Source organism: Plodia interpunctella, chromosome 4 (assembly GCF_027563975.2).
Source record: "Plodia interpunctella isolate USDA-ARS_2022_Savannah chromosome 4, ilPloInte3.2, whole genome shotgun sequence".
Classification (NCBI taxonomy): domain Eukaryota; kingdom Metazoa; phylum Arthropoda; class Insecta; order Lepidoptera; family Pyralidae; genus Plodia; species Plodia interpunctella.
This window is the reverse complement of record NC_071297.1, coordinates 552,601-575,441: the sequence shown is the minus strand read 5'-3', so window position 1 is coordinate 575,441 and position 22,841 is coordinate 552,601. Positions and strand designations below refer to the sequence as shown.

Here is a 22,841-nt window from a genome sequence, read left to right as displayed (position 1 = left end):
TTAACGAAAAACAGGCATGCTATGAAACTTGACACACAAAAACAAATAAATATTCAAACGTCATAGCAGCCGTCATTAAGCCACCATTATTTATTATTTTTTTCCAACAAAATTCAAGTTACTAAGCCGTAATCATGATACAGAAAATAAAATTGTGTGTGTAATTAAGCAAAGTCTTCTTCACTCTCCTCTGCCCAGTATGTCCTTGATGACCAATTTCTTAAAGTGTTTTTCTGGAAGTGGCTTCAGGAAACCCTTCTACAACGTCTTAGCCAATCAGCTCAAAAGAAGCTTCTCGGATACTCCAAAGGCCGATACTGAATCCAAGCAAGTGACGGTACAAAATGTAATTCATTACCTTGTAATCTAGTAAGAGGAGCATGTGGCCCTCTTGACAGATTTACTTTCAAAGGGCCAACAACGATGCTTTCAACCAATTTGAGTTTAATCCTGTATTGAATTTCGTCCTACCCGAAAGCTACTACTTACATTCAAGCAATTGAGGCTCTCCTCTTCATACACTTGATAGAAACATGACAATTGTTACTGAGATATTATCTAATCTTTTAACATTTAACGGGTAATTTAATAGGTACTTACTATGATCTAAAAAACAAGAACTTTCAATATTTATTTACTTCAAAAAAATAAAAACAAGTGGTCACTATGAATTATCTGAAGAGTAAAGTACGTAAGTTTGGTCGCGGAAATTCGACCAGGCGTGATTCCAGCTCCTCCAGCCAAGGTAAACTTTTATTTATTTTAGTTTGGCATTGTACTTACTTTAGAGATTATAGTAAACAAATTTTGTTATTAAGTGATTGGGAGTTATAACTCCTATTTTTTATTACAGATCGTAAAGTCAGTTTTGATTTTGAAGGTTCCGCCATGGCCGTCTACCTACCATTCAGTGCTCCCCAAAACATGAAAAGGCATGCTGTAGTCGTCAAGCATCACGAGCGCCAATTAAATAACGTTCTGGCAATAATGGGTACAGATCCATCCATTACTTCAGTAGATGGTAAACCCATACAAAATGAACTAGCCAGTCGTTTTGAGTTTATAGCAACTACAGGTCTAACGAAACAACAGCGAAAAGAGATCCTACAAAACCATCTACCTCCCATTAATTGCAAATTAATTGATGCTCCAAATTTAAATCCTGAGATAAAAGAAATTCTAACAGATAATATAATTAAAAGAGATAAAGCAATTTCTAATAGACAAAAACAAAGAAGCTGTGCCATAGCTTGCTTAGGTGAAGCTCTCACTATTCTTTTGAACAGAGATGAGAAAGATCCCAATCTACTTCGCTTAATAATGGATACAGGACGGATTCTCTGTGACTCTCAACATGCCGATTCAATCACTAGGCGTAATTTAATTTTACCTGCAGTGAACACTGAATTAAGAGATAAAGTATTCAAGACAAAAGTTGATGATATGCTTTTTGGAAAAGAGCAACCGCGAACTTCGAAAACACAATCAGAGAGTTCAAGCAAACTCCCGCCCAAGCGAGCAAGATCTCCAAGAGACATTTATATACCGGTTGAGACACCACGTTTAACAAAACAAAATAGAGTAGACTGTTGGCAGACAGACAGATCGAGAAGAAGAGAACCACGCCCGGGTTCGAGTTCCAGTGCGCAGCGACCATAGAACACGGTAAAATCATTATTAACCAAATATTATTATGTATTGTAAGATTTGAATCCATATTTGCAAAATAAATATCTTGTACACTTTTTCTAGTTTTATTTTAGTTAAGGCTATGCAATTTTAAATTAAAAGTTTACCCTCACCATATCAAAAGCGTCTTCTTTCCTCGAACCTCCATCACAAGTATTTTTCTAAATTCCAATTTTGACATTCATCAGACACGAAAGAAAGGTCATTATACGTTCTCAACAAAAAATAAAAAGTAAATTTAAAATTTGCAGGTGCAGGGCAATGAGAGTGAGGAGCGAGTTCGTGTGCGTCGCGCGCGCGCCTCGGACGTGCCACGCGTGCTTCGCTTCGTTCGCGAGCATGCTCGGAGCGCCTGGCCCGGGCTCGCCGCGCCCCCCAGCGGCTCACATTTGATTCTCTGCGACTATGTAGCCAGGGCTCTCGCTCAAGGTCTGTCCGGTTTTCTTTGTAAGTACCGTATCAGGAGATCATCATCATTTCAAACTCCAAGGAGATACTCAGACTATGATTTCGAGAAATACTCAATAACACATTGAACGATTGGGATTTTTTTACCTGACCCTCTTTGAAAATGTAGTTACCGCGACACATACGGAAATATTGCCCGTGTAGTAGACCTTTTCTAGGTGAGAAACCACAAATTTTTTCGCTGTCGCAATAATGAATAGCAGGCATAAGTTTAGTGTAGTTAGTTTAACTAAATAAAAATCAATTTCCCAAATGTTACAGGGCACTCCATGCTAGCGGAGCAGCAGGAAGCCCGCCGTGGCTGGGGCTCCGTCCGCGGGCTGGCTCTGGGCACCGCTATCTGCCCGTGGGATGCGGCCATGTTGGAACGCTGGGCCCGCTGCATGCGGTGCACCAAATCCAGACGACTGATGCACTTCACTGCCCATTGCCTGCGCGCACCCGCCTTGCACGATAAATATCGTGTGCAGAAGATATTACAGGTACGTTTAACTTTCAGATCGTATACGTAACACCATATTGCGATCCCAATCCCAAACTAAAATTACGTACATAGCTCAAAAGCAGTAAATTTGAAATGTGATTGGGCAAGACACGTCATCAGAATGTCTCCAGAGCATTGGGTCAAGCAAGTGACGGATTGGGTTCCTGAATGACAAAAGGCGGCCGGGTCGTCCAAGGATGCGCTGGACAAGCTGAATAGCACTGGACCGGGCGTCGTTTAAGAAAGAGAGAAGGCTTTTGACTTACACTGGGACATAAATGGCTATTTAATAGATACTATTAAATAATAAGGTATCCTTAGTTTCCTGTATTTCGGACGAGATGTACCTACTCAATTTGTTACAGATAACATTGATGGTTCCATTGGACACTCCGAAAAGATCTGATATCATCAACGTGCTCGCTCGAAACGCCATCCAGCGAGGTCGGGATGTGGGCTTCAAGGTCGTTAGGTTTGACACCTGTGACGCCGTCATGTAAGTGGACAATCCATATCCATACTAATATTATTCGTGCGAAATCTGTCTGTTAAGAGAATAAATAAGTTAAAGATCCAATTGTTATATGAATACGTGTAGGAGAATTGGTCTTACTCAGGAGAAGACGAGGCATTTGAAATTGAGAAGTGGAACAAATTTCTTTTCCAATAAAGTTTTCGTAATCCATTGTGGACATTACATAAATTCATCTATTTATTTATTAATGAACGAATGTTTACTAAAAAATAACAAAGACACATTTAGTTCGGGTACTCAATATAAAGATAAATCAAATTTAAGCTTGGTTTTCCTCCTGCAGTGCCCAATCACTCGAAGACTTAGACCTGAAGAAAGAATGGGTCCTTACATACGATGTATATCCTGATGCTATAAAAGAAACTGCTGATAAATCACCGAGAACAGAATCAAAACACGCAAAAAGTGTGGAAGAAAGGCCAGATGAGAAGAAGAAAGGAAAAAGATCACATTTTCTTGCAGTTTACACTTCACATACACCAGACGTCAAACCTGCTGAATCATGATTTAAATACAAATTTATCCGCGTGTAACAATATAAGGAAACAATATAAGTTAACGGCTTAGTGACGGCTGCTAAGACATTATTGTTTTATTTACATGACACACTTCTATAACTATGTACCTATCTACCCAAGTAATTTTAATTTATATGGGGCCAATTAGTCTTATAATCACGCTCGTATTTGGCTCTTAAAGGATGAATGCATGAATACTAGCTTATTGTATTCAGTAGTTTGGAGAAAAAATCCTATGACAAAAGGATAACTTTTGCAAGGTGCATTTATCACAACTTTTAAATTTTAGAATCGGTACATCCAAAAAGTGTCCTAATCGAGACAACATTGTTGTAAGCATTAAAGTTTATTATTAGGTATTTTTACGTCGACATCTTTTAATCAAAGATACTTAATCTAAAACAGCAAAAAGCAATACTTAGTCATCAGCAAACTCTCACAAAACCTCGCGAAGAAGTTTGCCAAGGGTCAGTCAAGCTGCCGACATTGTGAAAGATTCTCTCCATCGCAATCCGCAGTTATATAAATTAGAGACCGTAGAATTATTTTGAGTCGCACTGAACGCGCCAAGCCCTGTTTTTCTAAAGCAAATAATATCACGAAATCTTCCGTAATTAGATCTTTTAGTTGCAGAATTAGATTTTAAAAATGTCTGTTAGGTTCTTGCCCATAGTGTTGGGCGCTTTGCACGTAGCGATGGGTGGTCCGGCTGTTACTCTACAAGATTTGGAAATGGCAGATGACACTGTGTCAGTTGGTTCTTATATACGGGAAGTGAGGGCAGCTGCGGTGAGTTTTCTTATTTGTTATATTTCTGCCATTATTTCTACAATGTTTATTATGTGTAAGAAAGTTTGCTTTACAAGGAGCAAATTGATATTTTTGTCTACTTTGCAAATAAATACTTGGAATATATATAATTTCAAATACTTGCACTTTTGCTGATTAAAAAATACTTTGCAAATTAAAAAATACGTTTAGTTAGGGTAGCTAAGAACACAGATTTTGAGAGATTGTTTTATGATAGGTACCTGGAACTAATAATATCTGCCTAGGCAAGCACAGTCATGCGTCGTGCTGGTCAATCACAAGGTCGATCATGCGAAATTGACATTGAAAAGTAAAATTATTTTAGTTATGGGGCAGAAATTACATTGACAACCATTTATGTACTTAGTAAAACTATGTTTGTCTGATTCAACCCGGATATTTTTTTAATACTTTTTTGTTGATCTATTGTTTCGACATTAGATAAAAATAAATCCACAGAACAGCAATATCCAATTTGATTGAATTTATTTACCTAAGTACTGCACCCAAAAGCGACCAGATTCAATGGAGGGTTCTTGCATTGATGAAATTTTCACTCCTATCGTGATATATTTTTTTATTAATAAGTATACCTTTACAGCCCGACGACTGGCACAAGTCATACGAGAACGAAGGTGACGGTGAGATTGGTTACTCTCGAAAGAAGTCTGGTGGCGGCAAGAAGGGATACCAACACTTCGACTCCTTCCACAAAAAGGCTGGCGACAATTACGAATTCGAGAAACAGGACTCCTACGGCCTCGACAAAGGAGAACAAGATGGCGCCTACAGCCACCAGGATGAGAGGAAAGGTGACCTCAGGCGACCAGCAAAAATTATTAGGCGACCATTGAAATTTATCAGACGATTTTTCAGTTGGATCTTTTAGAATTTGACTTAACGCCCTTTGTAAAAGATGCAATAAATATGAAAGGATGAAAGTTTGCTTTTAATTGCTTTCAATGTTCTGTTGCAGAAGACCAAATAAAATATGTGAGCTGATACAGTTATTAAGTTCAATTGTAACGTTGAATTTTTTTTTAAATAATTATATTTGTTTTCATTTTCAGCCGAACAACGACGAAGGCCAAAAGATGTTGAAGAAATCGATCACAATGACGACAGAGCAGAAATAGGTCATGAAGATTTGAGGTAAGTTGAAACTTAAAATTATTTCTCCGTCTGACAGTTCCGAATCCCATCCCAATAATAATACTTATAAAGGCGAAAGTCTGTGAGAACCTATATTTGTTAAGTATGATTCGAACCTCGGACCTTGCGGTACACAACCACAAGGCCACTTGCATTTTTTTTTTCAAAAATTTTTGCAGAGAGGGCGCTCCAGATGGAAATGGTGGAGTAGAGGCTTACGGCCACGATCCTAAGGACTATATTCTTCCAGAAAAATACACATATGGTTCTGGTGAAGAGGACTTTTAGTATAAGGCTGCCTAGCTACTAGATAAATGTAATTTCTAGACTGATAGAAGTTTATGTTTTTTCCATTAGATTAACTTTTGTAACCATGTAATTGTAAGAATAAAATGCTTTTTTAAATGTAACTTACTTTATTTTTAGATAACAAAAATTCCAGCAGTAGGTACTTAATAACTCCCTAAGATCCTATCTTGAAAGAATGAATTTTCAGTCATTGTCAGTATTTGGGGCGGGCGGGACTTTGCTTTTACATAGTTTTATACAGTATTAGGTGCTTGAATAGGGCAAATTACGCAAAGCTCAGCGCAGATGGCGCTACTGGTACAACTAAGGTACACAACATTGCCAATGGAGGCAAAAAGCACCAATTTTCAATATTGTTGCAGATTTACGATCAAAAATACCTTCTACGCAATCGTGGTGCGAGTTTAAAGGAAAAAGGAAGCATTTAGTAGTATATCCTGAAAATAATAACACTATTTTAGGTTGTGTTCTGCTTCGTCAATTGTGGTCATAAACTGATATAAACTAGATTTTGACTGAAGATCTTACCTGTATGAAGTCCATATTTTAATAAGTCTTCACGTGTGAAGTGTTCAGAACTTCTTTTCGACCGTTTACTGGTTCCAAAATTTTACAGCGTGAGGCGTATCCCATAGTTTTCTGAATGTGTTACATTATTGTATATTTTCACAAACGAATGCTTACTTCATGAAAGGATTAATACTCTAAAAAAAAAACGTTTTAATCGACATAGCAAAATGCGGCAAAGCTGTTGTATATTTAACATATAGTGCAGTACTCTGGCGGGATAAATGTGCAGTAATACTCCCTATTAGTATAAAACTGCGGTTTTTTTGTATTTTCATAAAAGAAACCAAACGCATCGTGTACAAAGGTGTAACGAAACGCATCAGTTGACATTGGGTTTGACAGCCAATGTCAAGTCCGGCTGACATCTGACCGAGTGGTCTCACTCACTGACGTTGGTTGTTTTGCTTGCAAGTCGTGGAAGTGAAGATTCATTGTCCCATTGTTTCCTAAAAACAAAAACTTTTTGTTTTGCCGGTAATAATTTGTGATGTAAATATACAGTAGCGCAGCATTTTGCAGACATGAGACTAAGAACCTTCGATATCGCTGCGTTAATTCTGAACCTTGTACACTTCGCTTACACTGGTAAGTAGCCGACAATCATTTAATTGAATCAATTTATTCTGGCGGTGTTATGCGAGAACTTTATTCTTTTTAACAGACCACATCCTGTCCTGCAATGTGACCGCTATAGAACCATGTCCAGGAGATAATCAGAAGTGCATAGAGGCTTCCAACCGTTGTGAGTGTGTATCGGGGTTCACCATGGTGGATGACGAGTGCAAGCCGGGAAGTGCCTCTCCGACTAGCCACGCCACGACTGCAGTGCTTGTAACGCTGTTCACATTAGCACTATTAGCGGGAGGCCTTGCTTTAGTCATAAGAAAGTATAACTTAGTGGAATATGTTCGCCAAAAGATAAACCTAAGAAGGAACAACGACGTCATGTATGAAGATGTGATGATAGGACAGGATGACCCTCCACTGAGTCCGTGAAGATGCCTTCATAGATAACAAAGCCTTCAATATAAGATAGATAACCTGTTTTGCGTTGTATGGAAATTGTATTGTTTATGCATACAATTTATTTGTAGTGAGATATTAACATTTTAGTATTTATTTGTAATATTATGGTAGCTACAAAAATGAAATGTAAATATTATCTTAAAGTTATTTTGGTTTATACATTTTGTTAGTTAAGTACAACTCGAAACAGGGAACAAATTGAACATTTTGTATTTATTCCTGTAGTTAGTAATAATTGATGTATATTATATGTTTAAGTGGATATAGCCGTTGTTTTGTACCATTTCAGCCTTTCCCAATATAAAGGTGGTTGCAAAAGGATAAAAGGAATTAGGTAGGTAAAAAGTCAGTAATTTATGAGCACCTAGAATCTAATCTTTATTAATATAGGTACATTTGATTCATCATATAGTAAACATGACAAAGTTGGGCATTTGTCAAACACAGAAAATATTTGGAACATGTCCCACATATTTTTTAACACATATTTTTTTATAGAAAATAATAAGAACTGCACATGTAAAAATAAAGATCAGTCAAGTCACTAGTTAGATAATATTAAGTTTCCTCAAGAGTTCGTGAGTAGTATTTGAATACTAAGAAATCAGTTTCCTTGTTTCGAAACAGGAAAACTCATGATGAAAAAACTATAGATCAGACAGTCTTGTTGATATAATTGGTGTACAAAAACATGAAAAGGTTTATAACTGTGTGAGTACAACACACAGTAGATATAGAGTACAAGGTAACTGTTCTGGCCTGTTGAAGTTTTAGAGAAAAAATACTTAAAATTTTAGCCCCTGGTCAAGTATTCTTGCCATTCTGTTATTATTAAAATGATGATGATTTTTAAAAACCAAATTGATATTAATGATGTGAGTTTCAAATATGAATTAAACTCTTCTGAAGTTTTTATATGTTGTCTTAAGTTTGCCTAGGAAATGACGTCACTTATTCAAATAAGTACAGAAAAAAGTCTGTATGTATTCAAAAGTAACATTATTATTTTGATCACTCAATCTATATAAAAAACCTAGATGTTTACTAGACAGTACATATTTAGATATTCAACAAAGACTTTTTTAATGTAAACAATTACCCAAATAAAACTATAATTTCAAGTAAGAGCACCACAGGCTAAACAGGCAAGCAAGACCACCTAAGTTTAAATGATATGACCGAGAAGGCACAAAGATCTGTTGATTTGTGAATAAATAATTTATTGTCAAAGAATGTTATTAAAGACATAACTGTATTGTTTGCAGTTATCCTGTCACACACATACTGCTACACATGGACGTATAAAAAACACTTTATACGTCCATCCTGCTATATAATTATGTTGTTGTCAAAAATCTAATGCTTGTGTATATATGAAATGCGACTCTGCAGTTATTTTGACTTCAATCACTAGTTTATATTCAGACATACTCTATTAGGAAATAATTAATTGAAATATCAGTAGCACGAACAGATTCCTGAATAATACTTTGTTTTGTTACCTATTTACATTATGTACGATAAATAATGGATATTGATATTTTTTCTTATCCTGACATTGTTTCGATCCATACATTGATTTTGTTTGATAATAGATAATGTAACTGCCTACTGCATACATATTAAATGTTAGCTATATAGATAGTGTATATTATGTAATTCAACATGTGTATTGTAATTAATGTGCCTACAAGATAATAAGGTCTATTCTGTAATAACTAATAATCAACAATACTCCTCCTTTCTTCCTAATGATAAATCAATTTATTTGCAGTCTTATAAAAGACTCATTTACATTCACATCATTTTACAATATGTAGTTTCACTTTGTATCATTTCAGATTAAGTAGATCCCAGTCAAATCCAAAAATTAATGATGCAGAATAGGCTACCTTTTTCATAAAGATATGTTATAAAGATTTGAGTAATATGAAGAGTGATGTTAATATGATCGGCAAGGGGCAAGATAGGTGGATACCTATCTTAAGGCAAATGGATATTTGCCTTTGAGTGTCCATTCTGCCAACATTAAGTCATGATCGTCACTCAACAGTTTTTAATAGTTCTCTGCACGTGAATGAGAACTACTATCGAAAAACAAATGACACGATTTTGATTAATTACAGAATTGACACTCTCTTATCTGAACCAACAGGTGTATTGCTCACAATATTTATAACAAACTTGCGTGGTATGTAAAGTAGATTCATTAGGAAAAATACGAATTATGTGATTTTTTTGCTTAATAAGCTCAAATTAAGCCAAAGACTGAGTAATATTTTACCCAAATTATATGTTGAACACTTGTTTGTATATTTTGCCTTATTTTAAAGTTACATTATTGTAAGAAACTGAGTATAAGCTATCTCTGATTTACTAGTATTTCTCACATTCATTAAACAATATTCTTTGTGTTGGTTTTTATTATTATAGAGAAAATGACAGTTTTACAGACTATAGATACGCCTCGAGAATATGTCCTCTCTCCGAGAATTTTGGTTTTGAAATATACTATAGACTTAATTTGACCAATATTTCCCGCCACATTGAGTTGGTAGGTGTTTCTCAATATTTTTGTATTACGAAGATTTGTGCAACTATTTGATAATCGTAAATAAAGTACTATGTTTTGATTTAACTTGTTTATTTTATTTGTAACTTAGCCGGCAATACACTATCGACAAACAGTTCGCCGAACTTTGGCGGTTTCGACGTACACTGCTGGTTTTCTTTGCGGTAAAATCTATCACCAAACTCTGATTGATGCCGACGCGAATGGACGTGCATTGCGTAGTTTGTATGATGATTTTATTTACCATTAGGAAAAACAACGTACTCGTATGTCGAATCCACCAAATACAGCCGCCATCATAAACAACGTTTGGTCTACGAGTATACATGAGAAACGAAATCAAATAACAGGTAAATATTTTTTGTACTGACGAGTGTGAAAGTAAAATCAAATTAAGTAGACTGTCGCGTTTAAACGTTGGACTCGCTCATGTATATCGCGCACAAACACAATCAATGATAGAATATATAATAATAAAAAAACATGACATAAGAGATACTATACGTAGGTACATATATTTTATACAAAATTATATAAAAACATTAAATACTTATAAATACCAACTTGCATAATTGTCATTGTCACAAATTGTTTTTATTTGAAAAAATATTAATTAACGAAATCGAAGGATATAACTAATAAATTTACACAAAATATCTTTGATCAATAAATTGTTTTCACTGCCTTTCATTATACAAATTTAATCTTGTCTATTTATTTGAGACAATTACAGGAAACATTAAATTAAAAAAAAATTATATAGGTAATTAAAAATTATAAAAGATTATATAGGTACATCACTTTATTGACGATAAAAATTAACCTATTAGGTCTACTGTCGACTCTTCTTCATAGTCGTATTCGTCATGGCTGAGGGTCGTGGTCATTACGTGGAATGAAACACACACAACAACTTTCTTGGCATTATTAATGGAGTGGTTTGCCATTGCCTTCTCCATTTCACACACAAGTTAATTAATCAACCAGTGTGCAGGTTTCCTCACGATGTTTTCCTTCACCGGAAGCAAGTGGTGGTCGATGAAAGCTACTATATATGAGTCAGATTTGTATACAAACTCATATGGCACGAATAGGATTCGAACCTGGGACCTTTTGATTCACAGGCGGGCGTCTTAACCATTACACCACCACCGCTTCCTTCAACTGTCGACTGCCATTGAGCAAATTGTAAAAAGGGTATTGGGTAATCCGTAACACTATCTATACTAATATTATAAATATAAAAGATTTGTATTTTTATTTGTACTTAATGGATACACTCAAAAACTTGTCCGAAACCTTCCTGACATACGCGTTTTATTATGGTTCTACCCGAGCGAAGCCAGGGCCAGCCGGTTTTAGTGCCCTAATAAAGGAACAAGAACGCAACATGATACCCGCTATTTATTCCATCGCGCGGTCGGTCGATACAGTTTACAGAAACACTCTTCACCGATAGTATGTTTCGCCGAAAATTTGTTTTTTGGTTTCTCTAGTTGTTTGAATTAAAACAATCGGCAAATTCGGTTTGTTTTGCAATAATCAGTTTGGGTTGGAGAAGATCACGTTTATAACATTTATAAACTTAAGAACCTATATAAGATATAAAAACAAATTTTCCGGTGAACATTGTTTCCGCCTCAGGTTCAACACTCCGCGCGGTCGACTCGGTCTATGCAGGATTGAAGACGCACGCTTCGCTTTTGTTTTATCGAGCCTCTCCATTTCAGTGGTTGATGACGAGTGACATCAGCGCGTGCGCGTGTGTGTGTGTGTGTGTTAGAGGATGTAGGTCCGCAGCGCGGGCGTGACGTGGAAGCTGGCGAGGAAGCGCAGCGCCGCGCTCGCCGCCAGCGCGCGCGCGCCGCCGCGCCCGTACACCACTGCGCGACCCACGGCTGGGTTATCGCCGGCTCCTCGACATTTACACTCAGCCCTAGTGAGCGGGGAGTGAGCGCGAGCACGAGCGAGTGTTTACATCCTCACTCGTTGCCGCCGCAATTCGATCAAAATAGAACATGCCGCATTACGTTTTGTTACCAGGCTACATCAATTCGTTTATTAATTTGTATAATGTGCAAGTTGATAAATAAAAAAGAGAGAGAATAAGAATATGAAGGCTGAGTGTAAACACTCACTCGCGTCGTTGGCAGAAGTGGCAGCGGCTGAGTGTAAATGTCGGGTATCATAGACATCGCTCATTTTCAGATAACAAAGATCCATAGCAAATAAAATTTCAGCCTAACTAAGATTATAAATGCGAAAGTAACTTTGTTTTTTTGGTACCTCTTCTCACTCTTATCTCGAAATTTTGCATACATGTTTGAAATAAATACTCGTATGGAATGGACATTTACTCACAATTAAATTGAATTATTATTCACTAATTATAAACAAAGTCAATCCGATATATTTTGACGACGAATGATTACACTTCTAATATAGGATCTCTATGAGACTCACAGCGGAGATGTTGTGTGACTCACATACTTTCGCCCAACACGGGCAAATGTCGATGAACATTAAGTAGTTTGTATGAAAGCTTTTAAATTACCGCAATGAAAAACCAGCAATGTATGCCGAATTCACAAACTGATTCACAATAATGTATAATCAACATTATACAAGCAAAATATTGTGTATGATATAATACTAGAACACCTTTATCCAGAAATTCTAGCATTTAAATCTACACACTCACTACACTACTCTACTGTTATCAAACGTAATATTTAAGTTTGTGAGTAGGTAATTTTCAGAACTATTCAAGCGATTTTCAAAATTCTTTCACCAAATATGTAATTTACATTATTCCTCAATATGATACTTTTTATTCCGATTCGCAACTAGTTCATTCTAATATTATAAATGTGAAAGTCTGTCTATCACATTTGCACAGCTAAACCACTACACTAAATTTGGTAGTTAATGACCCAAGGCCAAACATTTCATAGGCTACTGTGGGCAACAGCTAATCCTGATGCTTACATATTATAAAATAGACTCCCTCTTTCAGATCCTTGTTCTTCTGTATGTAGGCGATAATCTCAAAAACTAGCAGACGGATTTTTGTACGGCTTTCACCAAATCGATAATGTGATTCCTCAGGAAGGTTTTTGGTGTATTATATTCTCTAGTGTACAATAAAGTTGAATCATATTCACCTGTGAAAACATTGAAGAACACCATGAAGCTGTATCCGAACACGAGTAGGTAGTGAATCGTCTTGGTCTCCTGCGAGGTGTCAGCGTTGCCCCACACCAGCATCGGCAGTGTGAACAGTACACTCATGTTGGCGAGGGAAAACCCCTTTATTACTCGGAGAAGTGATACTGGAAAAGGAAAAATGAAAAAAATAATAATTGAGCCAGCAGAGTCTCTCTTAACTTTATCACTTGACTCGCACTGTATGTATGTATGTATGTTCAGCCCAATTTTGAAGCAGTTATCTTTAACCGATTGACTTGAAATTTGGTTCACACGAGACATATATCACGTTTGGATTTCAATGCATTATTAATGGAAAGCATGACCTGATTGATGGTGCACTCAGTAACCACTTCCGATGAAGAAATTTATTTATTACAGATAAAAATACTAGAAGTATTAATAGACCAGACTTAACAGAAGTTTGTAAATAACATAGCCAATGTGTTTTATCATGGCTGCAGACTACCCTAGCCAATATTAAATAATAAATATAATGTAAGTACCATCATAACGAGATGACGCCGGTTTTGTCAACTTCATCAGCCCGTGAAATGTCAGAATGAACATCACTATTCCTGGAAATTAAAGTAACATTTATGAGGAAGTTTCAAAATTGCTGTACGATGATAAAATTTTGATTAAAGTATCTATAAGAAATTGACAGAAACTGAAAATATAACATTTCTTTATTCTAAATTTACTCATTTGCAATTTATAGTAGTACATTACATCTTTATCCGTCACAGTGTAGACAGAGCCAACAGTCGCGAATATATAAGGCCATATATAGCTAGATAGCAGTTTATTGGTGGAGTTGCGATTTTTAAATAGAACAACTATTTAAAATCATCAAAAACACAACAACCTCACAATGTTTTCGTTCACCAGAATAAGCCAGATTAGTATGCCTCATGCAAGTACAATTCCACCTGGCCACGGGTGCCAGGTTCAAATCACAACAATTATGTACCAAAAGATCATACCACTGAATGTGGATATGAACTGCACATAGAAATCCTTCTCCATGATGAACAGATCATTGTTGCTGCTCCTGCTCTGTTGCTCCCACGCCCAGCATTTGTTCTTAAAAATCTCTGGCACTACTGTGTTGCTGGAAAGAGATAGCAGATTTATAAACCATCAGCTGTTTCCAGCAGCCCTGCCTGTGGTTAAATTAACCACAGTAGTTTAATAAACTAGACTAAAAAATTGAGATATCCATAGAATCTCTGTATGGGTAATAAAAACAAGCATCAAATAGAATCTCTCTCATATAAGAGTTTTTCTGGTTACTTCATCAACCAGAGAGCCTCAGACCGCTTCCTAATACTTTTTCTCCACCACTTTGCACAGTCATTTGCATTCTTAGTTGTCAGATTATTGGCTCACATATCATCCTTGATGACACAAAGCATGAAATAGACATAATGATTTTATTAGCTTAGTTCACATCTGTGAGTAATATTATATAGTTAGTTTAAAATTTGGAAGAGCCTGTAAAGGTCTATTTTTATAGTAATTAAATTTTGATGATGTACATACGTAAATATCTATGTTAAGTGAATTACATATGTATTTGGGCTTTTAATATTGCTTGATATAGGCATTAGGTGCAAAAGCTGCCTGTCAACTATTCAATAAATCCTCCAATAATCCTTGGACTTTCATTAAAATAGTTTTAACTATAATAAATCTTACAAGAATGTATTATTGTTAGACCCATTTTGCATGCCACAGAAGGAGTCCACAGCAATATTGAACAGGCTGTCTCGCCTCCACAGTCCATATGTCTCCACCATAACTAGGATGATGAATAGCTTCCAGTATGACTGAAACATTTGCAATGAAAATGAGTTTATTGTATGGAATTGTGAAGTGATAGGATGATAGTCCAATGGAAATTTGTTCTAACTACGATTTAGTCAAGCCAGCAGGTTAGACATATTGAGACATAAGTCTAGTGATAATTAAATTAACCTATCGGTCTTCACCAACTTAAAAAACATTTTTATCATCAAGTTTCTAGCAAGTAGAGATCACGAAAGGAGTAAGCACTAACCTTAAACTCTGTATTATATAAAACATGCCATTGTGCTTCTTTTGAGATCAAGACAATGTCTATCATAACAATAACAGGATCATATTCTATGTATTTGTCAACTATTCCTTTACATTTATCCTGAAAAAGAAGATGCATTTACAATAATCATAGACAAGACAAGACTTAACTTTTAAACTTATATCTTAAAAATTAACTGAATAAAATAATGAGGACCATGAGCTCTGTTCATACAGACATGTTCCACAGAGTTATTTACCACATATAATATGAGGTTATATAGGAATGGAAAACTTTAAGTAAACACTCTTACATGATGTAAATATCGCATAAGATGTTATCGAAGAAGGTGTGGTATAGCTTAAATGTTTGTTTTATGCCCTTACTAGACTTACACATTTGGTTAGTTTTAAAACTGACGGTCCGTACGTTTTAAATAGAGCACTGTGGGGTTTGCCACAATTCACGCATCTGTATTGCTTGTTTTCAGCCATCTTTCACAGTTTTCCTGTTAGAAATTCCATTACTTTTCTTATCATTTACAAAAACAAAACCAAAACTGATAAGCTAACATCAAACTGACAGTGACAGCAGGTACCTACTGAAACAAGAATCGAACGCAAAGAAAATATCAAAGCAAAAGTTCAGAACTGTAACTCAAAAATTTTAAACAAAAAGATTAAAACACATGTTTTTTACTTATTAAAATGCAAATACTGAAAAAGAAGGAAATGTTTAAAATTATCAAAATAATATTTCACCCATATAACAATTTAGAAACCGCAATATTTGAAAGCAGAATAAAATTGCTCAATAAAGTGTAATGTACTCACTAGATGGCGCTAGAGGCATTAATTTTGTTATAGATTTAGAAAGGTGCGGCGGAACTTTGTGAATTGCTTATTTGAGCCTGGCTCCATTGCTTCGTTGCGTCAACAGCGCATTGCCGTTCCATGACCGTTCCGTTGTGCTCAGTTGTTTTCCATAGTTCTACTAAATTAATAATTTTGCAATTTTACAATAAGTACTAGCTTTTATCCGCAGCTGGGCCTTTGTAAATTTCTCACCTATCCTAAGTCTTTCTCCGTACTCCTAACTTGATAAATACACGTAATTTTAGTAACTATGCGAATTTTCTGAAAAAATCACAGACAAGTGGTGTGCGTAGCCACATGAGATAGGAATAGGTCCAACTATTTCATAGGTACCTATAAATTTCATGCATATTTACTCACACAAACTACGCAATGTTCATGCATTCGCGTCGGCGTTCGACGATGGAGCCGATATCATGAATACTGAATGTAGTACCCCATCTTCTACTAGATCTACGTAAACAGTGTAGATAACACGATAAAGCAGGGCTTACAATTTGTGCAGCTATTGTATTACCCTGGCAGATCTCTGTGACTAATTGCTCTATCTGCAATTAGCAAGTTAAATCCACCGTTAAGAATGCTGTTCGCAAATAGTAACAGCAGACAAGGATTCATGCGGAAAATAGTAATACTGATAACAGGATATTTAACCTGTATAAGATCTTAGGTATAGGTTATTACGTAGGTAGGGTAGGTAAGGTACACATTGTTATCTCATTTGTCACATTTACATAATAATAATTTAGATAATTATTTTTTATGCTTTCAAATAAAGTCCCGGTTCTGATTTCAGCTTCCTTGGCCTGCAAGGTTGATGGTATTTGACAAGTAACCCAGTGTAGCAACACAGCCTGCCGACATCAATTAAACATGAAATAGGTAGCTACTCGTTTTAGCTCGTGAGAATAAATCTATGTCAGAAAAACAAATGGTGTTGTAGTGAGTAGTTATTCTTATTTATTACATTTCCGAGTGATTTATTTGTATTCATGATTTGTAGATATACGATGTTAGTTGACTCATACAAATATGTAGGTACCACACCCTACCAATAGGTATATGTGACATATCCGAAGATGTACTTCTTGATTACATACTTCTAAATACTGCGAATACTGTAGGTACCTAAGTACAACTTGGTTTAACTTTCTTACCAAACATAATTATTACTTAACTACCTTAGTAGCGTGCAAAGTTTATGTTTTTTAATTATTAATAGAAGTTGTTATTCATGTTGAAAATGTGCAGTATCTTTCATAATGCTGTTAAACACCCAATTTTTACATTATGCAAATTTTTATACAATGGCAACATCATCCTAACAAATTTCAGACTACTTCAACCACTGACTTTGAGTAGATAAGCCTTTTTTCGCACTGCTCCATACGGCACTGTGCCGGTCTAATCCATCGCTTTCCCGTGATCCAAACAATGTACGTACAATACAATGTATGCAAAAGTTAGGTTAAGTGTTAACTTACATAATTTAAAAATAGAACACACATAAATTGTTGTGGTATGCAGGAAAAAAGAAATTATGTTTTCCGAACGCATCGATCAAAGGCGCTCGCTAATTGGCCAGAATTATGTCTTCGTTTTTTGAATGTGTCCTCTCGTCCTCTGATGTGGTGATGCGATGTAGTCAGTGAGGTCATTCAGTTTTAACCGCGTTCGACTTATTTTGTGGAGTTGTCTTTCGCGTTAACTCCTATTCTAAATTCTGCATCCGACGTCTGGGTTGATATCGCATATATCCCCTGTTGGACTGGTCTCCGTACCTATGACTACGCCGGTTGTCCACGACTGCAGCAACCGCGCCGGGAGTGTTTGTTTGTAGATAAATCATCGATTGATACATATGCTTTAAGTACTGCTTTTGTTGGTGAAAGTGATTGGTTTGCAAATCGCCGTAAAGGTAACTTTTTATACCACTCTTGTGATTACATGTGACCAGCAGCGAGCGACGAATATTCTCGCGACCCTGCGTGACTAAACAGGTCAGTGACAGATTTCAATAGGCTAAGATTTTCTGCTAATCGCTATGCGTCTATATAGCACAGTCCGATACTTACCACAATATGATGAAACAAAACAACTATACCTACTACCTATGTACCTACCTGTAGTGAGTTGTAGAGCGAAAAACATTGCAAGCGACTCGCGCCTCCCCATCCGGCGCCAGCGCCTTTTTTATGCGAGCTCCACGCTATCGACAAACAGTTCACCAAATGTGGCGGTTTTGACGACCATTGCTAGTTTTTTCTTGCGGTATAATCACATACAAACCACGCAACGTACCTAGGTACGTTCATTCGTACGTACCTAGGTACGTACGTCGGCGTCTGTCCTAGTTCGCCGATAGTGTGGAGCTGGTATTACATGGGTGCACTGCACTCCCTGCTAATAATAGGTTGGTAATGTAAATAATTAGGTTAAAACCTCTGTTTATTCCCTTTTACTAAATGTTGAAGTAGGAATCGATAGCCCTCATAGTAAAAAAATCTTTTCAACGACGAAAAAGTCAATTGCAGGATACAAAATCTCAGAGCAAAATTTACGAATAGAAATACAAAGTGGAAATACCATCATTTAATCAACTCTATTCAAGAGAAACAATTGAATAGAAAAAGCGTATTGCAGCTGAAATAATGTAAAACTCAGCACGCGAGATGTCGCGGCAAATGCATTGAACGAAATGTATTTCCATTTCAGATATTCTGTGGTGAATAGCGGAGATTGTGGATGAAACATCGAATTATAAATAGGTATGTACGTAGTCTTTATATGTATCATTTTATGCCGGTTATAGGTACACTATCGGCTAAAAGTTCACCAAACTTGATGGTTTTGACGTAGTTACATTGCTGGTAGGTATTTAGTTACGTCAAATACAAACTAGGTAGGTAATTATCATAGATTAAAGAAATATACATATTGTACCTACCTATGCAATATAAAGGTACCCACATTATTTCATGTCGTCGGCGGCACGGCGGCATGTGTCAGTTCGGTGATAGTGAAAGGTAGCCGGTCTGTTTTTGCTCGTTGTAATAGGACTGCCGATGATCACTCTCGCTAGTTTTAAACTTAATCTGTTTATTCGGTCATGCGGTTGTTTAACACGACCTACATATCGAGTACGTATATTTACTTGATAGGTATTGCTCGATATTACTGTTTTATACTTAAACCAATTCCAAAAGTATATTTTCTTGGAACTACCTACCTACGCAAAGAATCAGAAATCATAATATGTAAATCCTTTTTAAATCTAAGCATGGAAAAATGTTTCAAAGCTATTTTTACGTACTACTAATATTAGTAGTTATTAAAATATTCTATTCGACCAAATTATTGGCAAGTTCCTGGTACAGTCCTCACTCAGTAATTGCTAGGTTAGCTTCACGATCAAACGAAATCTGTTCGATTTCCACCGCAAAACAATTATCACAAGCACGCAAAGCAAGTCGGTATACCTATCAAGCAGACGCTAATAATGTTACTGGAATACCAGATAATGAACGTGTCAAAAGACATAAAGTGACCAATTAATTCTGTCTAACACGTAAAAGTAAAACTGGTCTCGGTTAGGCCGAGCGTGGTGGGTTTGATCCCCGCTCGATTTCAGATTTTTTCATCTCATTATTATTTTCAAAATATTTTATAAATCATCATTCATTGTTACAACTCTAGTTACCTAAAATTGACGATGTCAATTACTTAGCCATATAATATGTTTAATGCAGTATTTACTTTACATTTAAGTACAACGCAATAATCAGAAAAAAGCAATAAAATAACCTCAAAGCCATCCTAGTATTCAACATGTAACAGCACAATACGAACGTGGGCAACGCGCATAAACGACGCGTTTCTATCCATGTTTGATTTCCTCTTCAGAACGGACGGTCTTGTCGTTGGATCCTGCCGGCTGTTGCCGGTAGCTAGACGTTTGCATTAGCTCTCATCTCTAGTAAGCTGCAATACTGTCATTTTAATCCCCGGCCAAAGAGAGGGAACATAAGTTTGATATGAGTCTTTTCTAGACATCGTCATGTTTCATTAGGAAGAAGGTTGACGTTAGACAGTCAACAATTTCTAAAATCACAGCCGAAAGTTCAAAATTTAAATTTTATTTTGAGTTGACCCCAGGCTTCAGGGCCTTATAGCCATAAAGGATGAGAGAGACACACGCAACAATTTCAATGAATCATAAAAAAATGTATCTCACCCTTCTTTACCAATAAAAGTTCAATAAATAAGCGAAACAATTCTCAACCCGAGGCTGTCACGTCGTCATTTAATTGTAAAGAGCTGTGCCTATTGTGGCTAGGACAATACACTGGAATCTCGTTTCTTTGAAAGAGGCTGGAGATAGTACACGCAGTATTGAATAGCCTGTGGCAGCTGTAGGATAACTGAAACTGTTCATTGTTTTATGAGGGAATTCAATTTATACACTCAACCTCTTATCAATGTGAACTTAATTACCTACCCATTCTTTAAGCATCTGTATCTAGCTTTTTTGACGCCCATGAAAACATAGAATTTTCTATGACTTAAGTTGACTGTTAGGTTATGCTTTAGTAATCAATGATGTTCAGCTATATATTTATGGATTACAACATAAAATTGCAATTGTGTTTTGTTATTTCCTAATATTGTTGAATTTGTACATTTATAATTTGTAAAATGGTATTGTGTTGCTGAAAAACATAGTGGTATAAAAATAAACCCTAGTTTAAAATAAAAGTGTGTCCTTATATCATTATATGTATTTATATATTTAAATATTATATATATTAAAATGGTCAGTCAACTAAATAAAACGAAAATAATATTTCATTCCGGTTCACGAGACATATTTTATTTCGCAGAAAAGCCCGCAGATCCGTTCAATTTTCCAGCGTTTCGGAATATAAAACCAATATTCAGCTCAAAGGCCGCTAATGCATCTGCCCGTTGGATGCACTTCCCGCGGAGGTCAAATAGACGAGAGGTCCTTGTGGCTTTATCACATTTGCACAGATTTGTTTAATGTAGGTATAATAGCTGTATTGAGCCAGTCTGATTTTTAGTAACTCTATATTCAATACCTGAGTGTAGATGTACGTACAATATGCACGTGCAATAATTAAGGTATGCACGTGCAATAATAAAATGCCCTACTTTACTTGCGCGCAGATTGTAAAATTCAATCAAGAGATATAAATTAGAGCTTCTTCTCTAGGCTATGGGTGACCTGTCACTATTGAATCTAAATTCCATCAATGAGCTCACTATACACCTCAACGTGCCATGGTTCTGTCCCCTATGGCATAAATGTAAAATATTTTCTGTATTTATTTAACTTGCATAGTCATCATCATTATGTTTTTCACCATAAAATTAATTTCTGCATGTAAAATTTTAAACTTACTTAAACATGCAATTATAACATTTAAAAATATATATATTTATTGGTAGATAGCAGAAAATAATTTAACTCTTTTACAAAATTACAAAAAGAAGATAACGAACATTTCAGCGTCATTCTATTAAAATAAATGCGTAAAATTATTATCTTTTGCATAGCGCCCCGTTCAAGTTCATTCTAAATTTGCCTTTATTACTTGATATATATATATTGAAAACTTGCTTGAAAACTTAATATATATATATAAAGTTTTCAAGCATGTTTTTAAGTAGACTGTACAATAATGAGTTAGTTTACCCACAGATAATGAGTTATTTCGCGCGGGCTAATTAGAGATAGTTCAGACCGCCATTTTGGATAACGAGACAACTTTTGTCGTTTGATTGTTTTCATCGATAACAGAGCAACAGCAATAAAATGGTAAATTGGAATACATTACGATTATAACTAATGAAATTTCGACTTTTAAGATGTTTGGTGACGAGGTGAGAGGAGATGAAATGAATGTAAAAAATAGAGGAAATAAAAAAAAAAACAAAATTATGACGTAGTAAGGTAAGTTGACAAGTTGGTTTTGGTATATGAACATCACATCTCATCATCACAAAATGTATCATATTGTATGAAATTTTTTTATCCTAATTTTTTTTTAGTTATTATGTGTGTGTCTGTAGTTTTTTGAATAAATTTATTTCTAATAAAAAAACAGTTAAGCTAGTCCGGACTCCGGACCACCACCAGGTAGCTATGGCTCCCAGCTATGACTAGCCTAACTGTTTAGTTTATTTCTGAATTTTAAATATAAAAATTACAGAATAACAAACATTTTCTGCTTGAGAAACATTGGTACGTTGGAATAGCTATGTTGTAGCATTTCAGGAACTACTGGAACAAAATTAACATAAAAATAATCTTGTACAAGTATAGTCAACGGCACATTAGGGCACCCAATTTATTTTCAGGATGTATGCGTCTGACTGTACATTTCGTAATCTTAAATAGGTCTGTGAAAACTGCTTAAAAATGTCGGGGCGCACGGCGCGCAATTCGTCTGACTTATTTGGTTCCTTTAGTCTAGTGCATTCAACAAACAACAATAACAAAGACTTTGTGCCAACACACAAATACATTATATTTTTGCCAGC

The 22,841-nt window shown here is 35.8% G+C and overlaps 3 protein-coding genes and 1 long non-coding RNA gene across 10 annotated transcripts in view; 3 read left to right on the top strand and 1 right to left on the bottom strand.

Annotated features, from left to right (window-relative positions):
- The first annotated feature begins 31 nt into the window (after positions 1-31).
- LOC128669096 (uncharacterized) lies at positions 32-3,758 on the top strand. Of its 4 annotated transcripts, none has more exons than XM_053743573.2 (5): positions 32-346; positions 1,941-2,136; positions 2,419-2,639; positions 3,007-3,137; positions 3,460-3,758. In XM_053743573.2, the coding sequence occupies exons 1-5, from the start codon at positions 200-202 to the stop codon at positions 3,680-3,682; spliced, it is 918 nt and encodes a 305-aa protein (XP_053599548.1). In that variant the 5' UTR covers positions 32-199; the 3' UTR covers positions 3,683-3,758. The 4 variants fall into 4 exon arrangements, with proteins under 4 accessions (XP_053599548.1, XP_053599551.1, XP_053599549.1 ...); XM_053743576.2 differs by having other exon boundaries at positions 33-337; positions 1,941-2,118; XM_053743574.2 differs by having other exon boundaries at positions 33-337.
- A 304-nt stretch (positions 3,759-4,062) lies between these two features.
- Positions 4,063-6,065, top strand: LOC128669099 (uncharacterized). Its single transcript, XM_053743582.2, has 4 exons — positions 4,063-4,483; positions 5,106-5,316; positions 5,575-5,656; positions 5,836-6,065. Exons 1-4 carry the CDS (start codon positions 4,343-4,345, stop codon positions 5,942-5,944), a joined length of 543 nt encoding a protein of 180 aa, XP_053599557.1. The 5' UTR covers positions 4,063-4,342; the 3' UTR covers positions 5,945-6,065.
- A 4,123-nt stretch (positions 6,066-10,188) lies between these two features.
- On the bottom strand, positions 10,189-15,981 carry Arv1 (ACAT-related protein required for viability 1). Of its 3 annotated transcripts, none has more exons than XM_053743579.1 (7): positions 15,798-15,981; positions 15,403-15,522; positions 15,042-15,172; positions 14,327-14,454; positions 13,847-13,918; positions 13,298-13,465; positions 10,189-12,016 (listed from the first exon to the last, which is right to left on the bottom strand). In XM_053743579.1, exons 1-7 carry the CDS (start codon positions 15,894-15,896, stop codon positions 11,913-11,915), a joined length of 822 nt encoding a protein of 273 aa, XP_053599554.1. In that variant the 5' UTR covers positions 15,897-15,981; the 3' UTR covers positions 10,189-11,912. The 3 variants fall into 3 exon arrangements, with proteins under 3 accessions (XP_053599554.1, XP_053599556.1, XP_053599555.1); XM_053743581.1 differs by having other exon boundaries at positions 15,832-15,966; XM_053743580.1 differs by having other exon boundaries at positions 15,716-15,854.
- Positions 15,982-17,811: 1,830 nt separating this feature from the next.
- The window catches only part of LOC128669648 (uncharacterized), a 291,537-nt gene continuing 286,507 nt past the window's right edge, over positions 17,812-22,841 (top strand). For both annotated transcript variants that reach the window (XR_008404673.1, XR_008404672.1), the window contains exons 1-2: positions 17,812-18,277; positions 18,993-19,045. This is a non-coding gene — a long non-coding RNA (uncharacterized LOC128669648). The remainder of the gene's footprint in view (positions 18,278-18,992; positions 19,046-22,841) is intronic.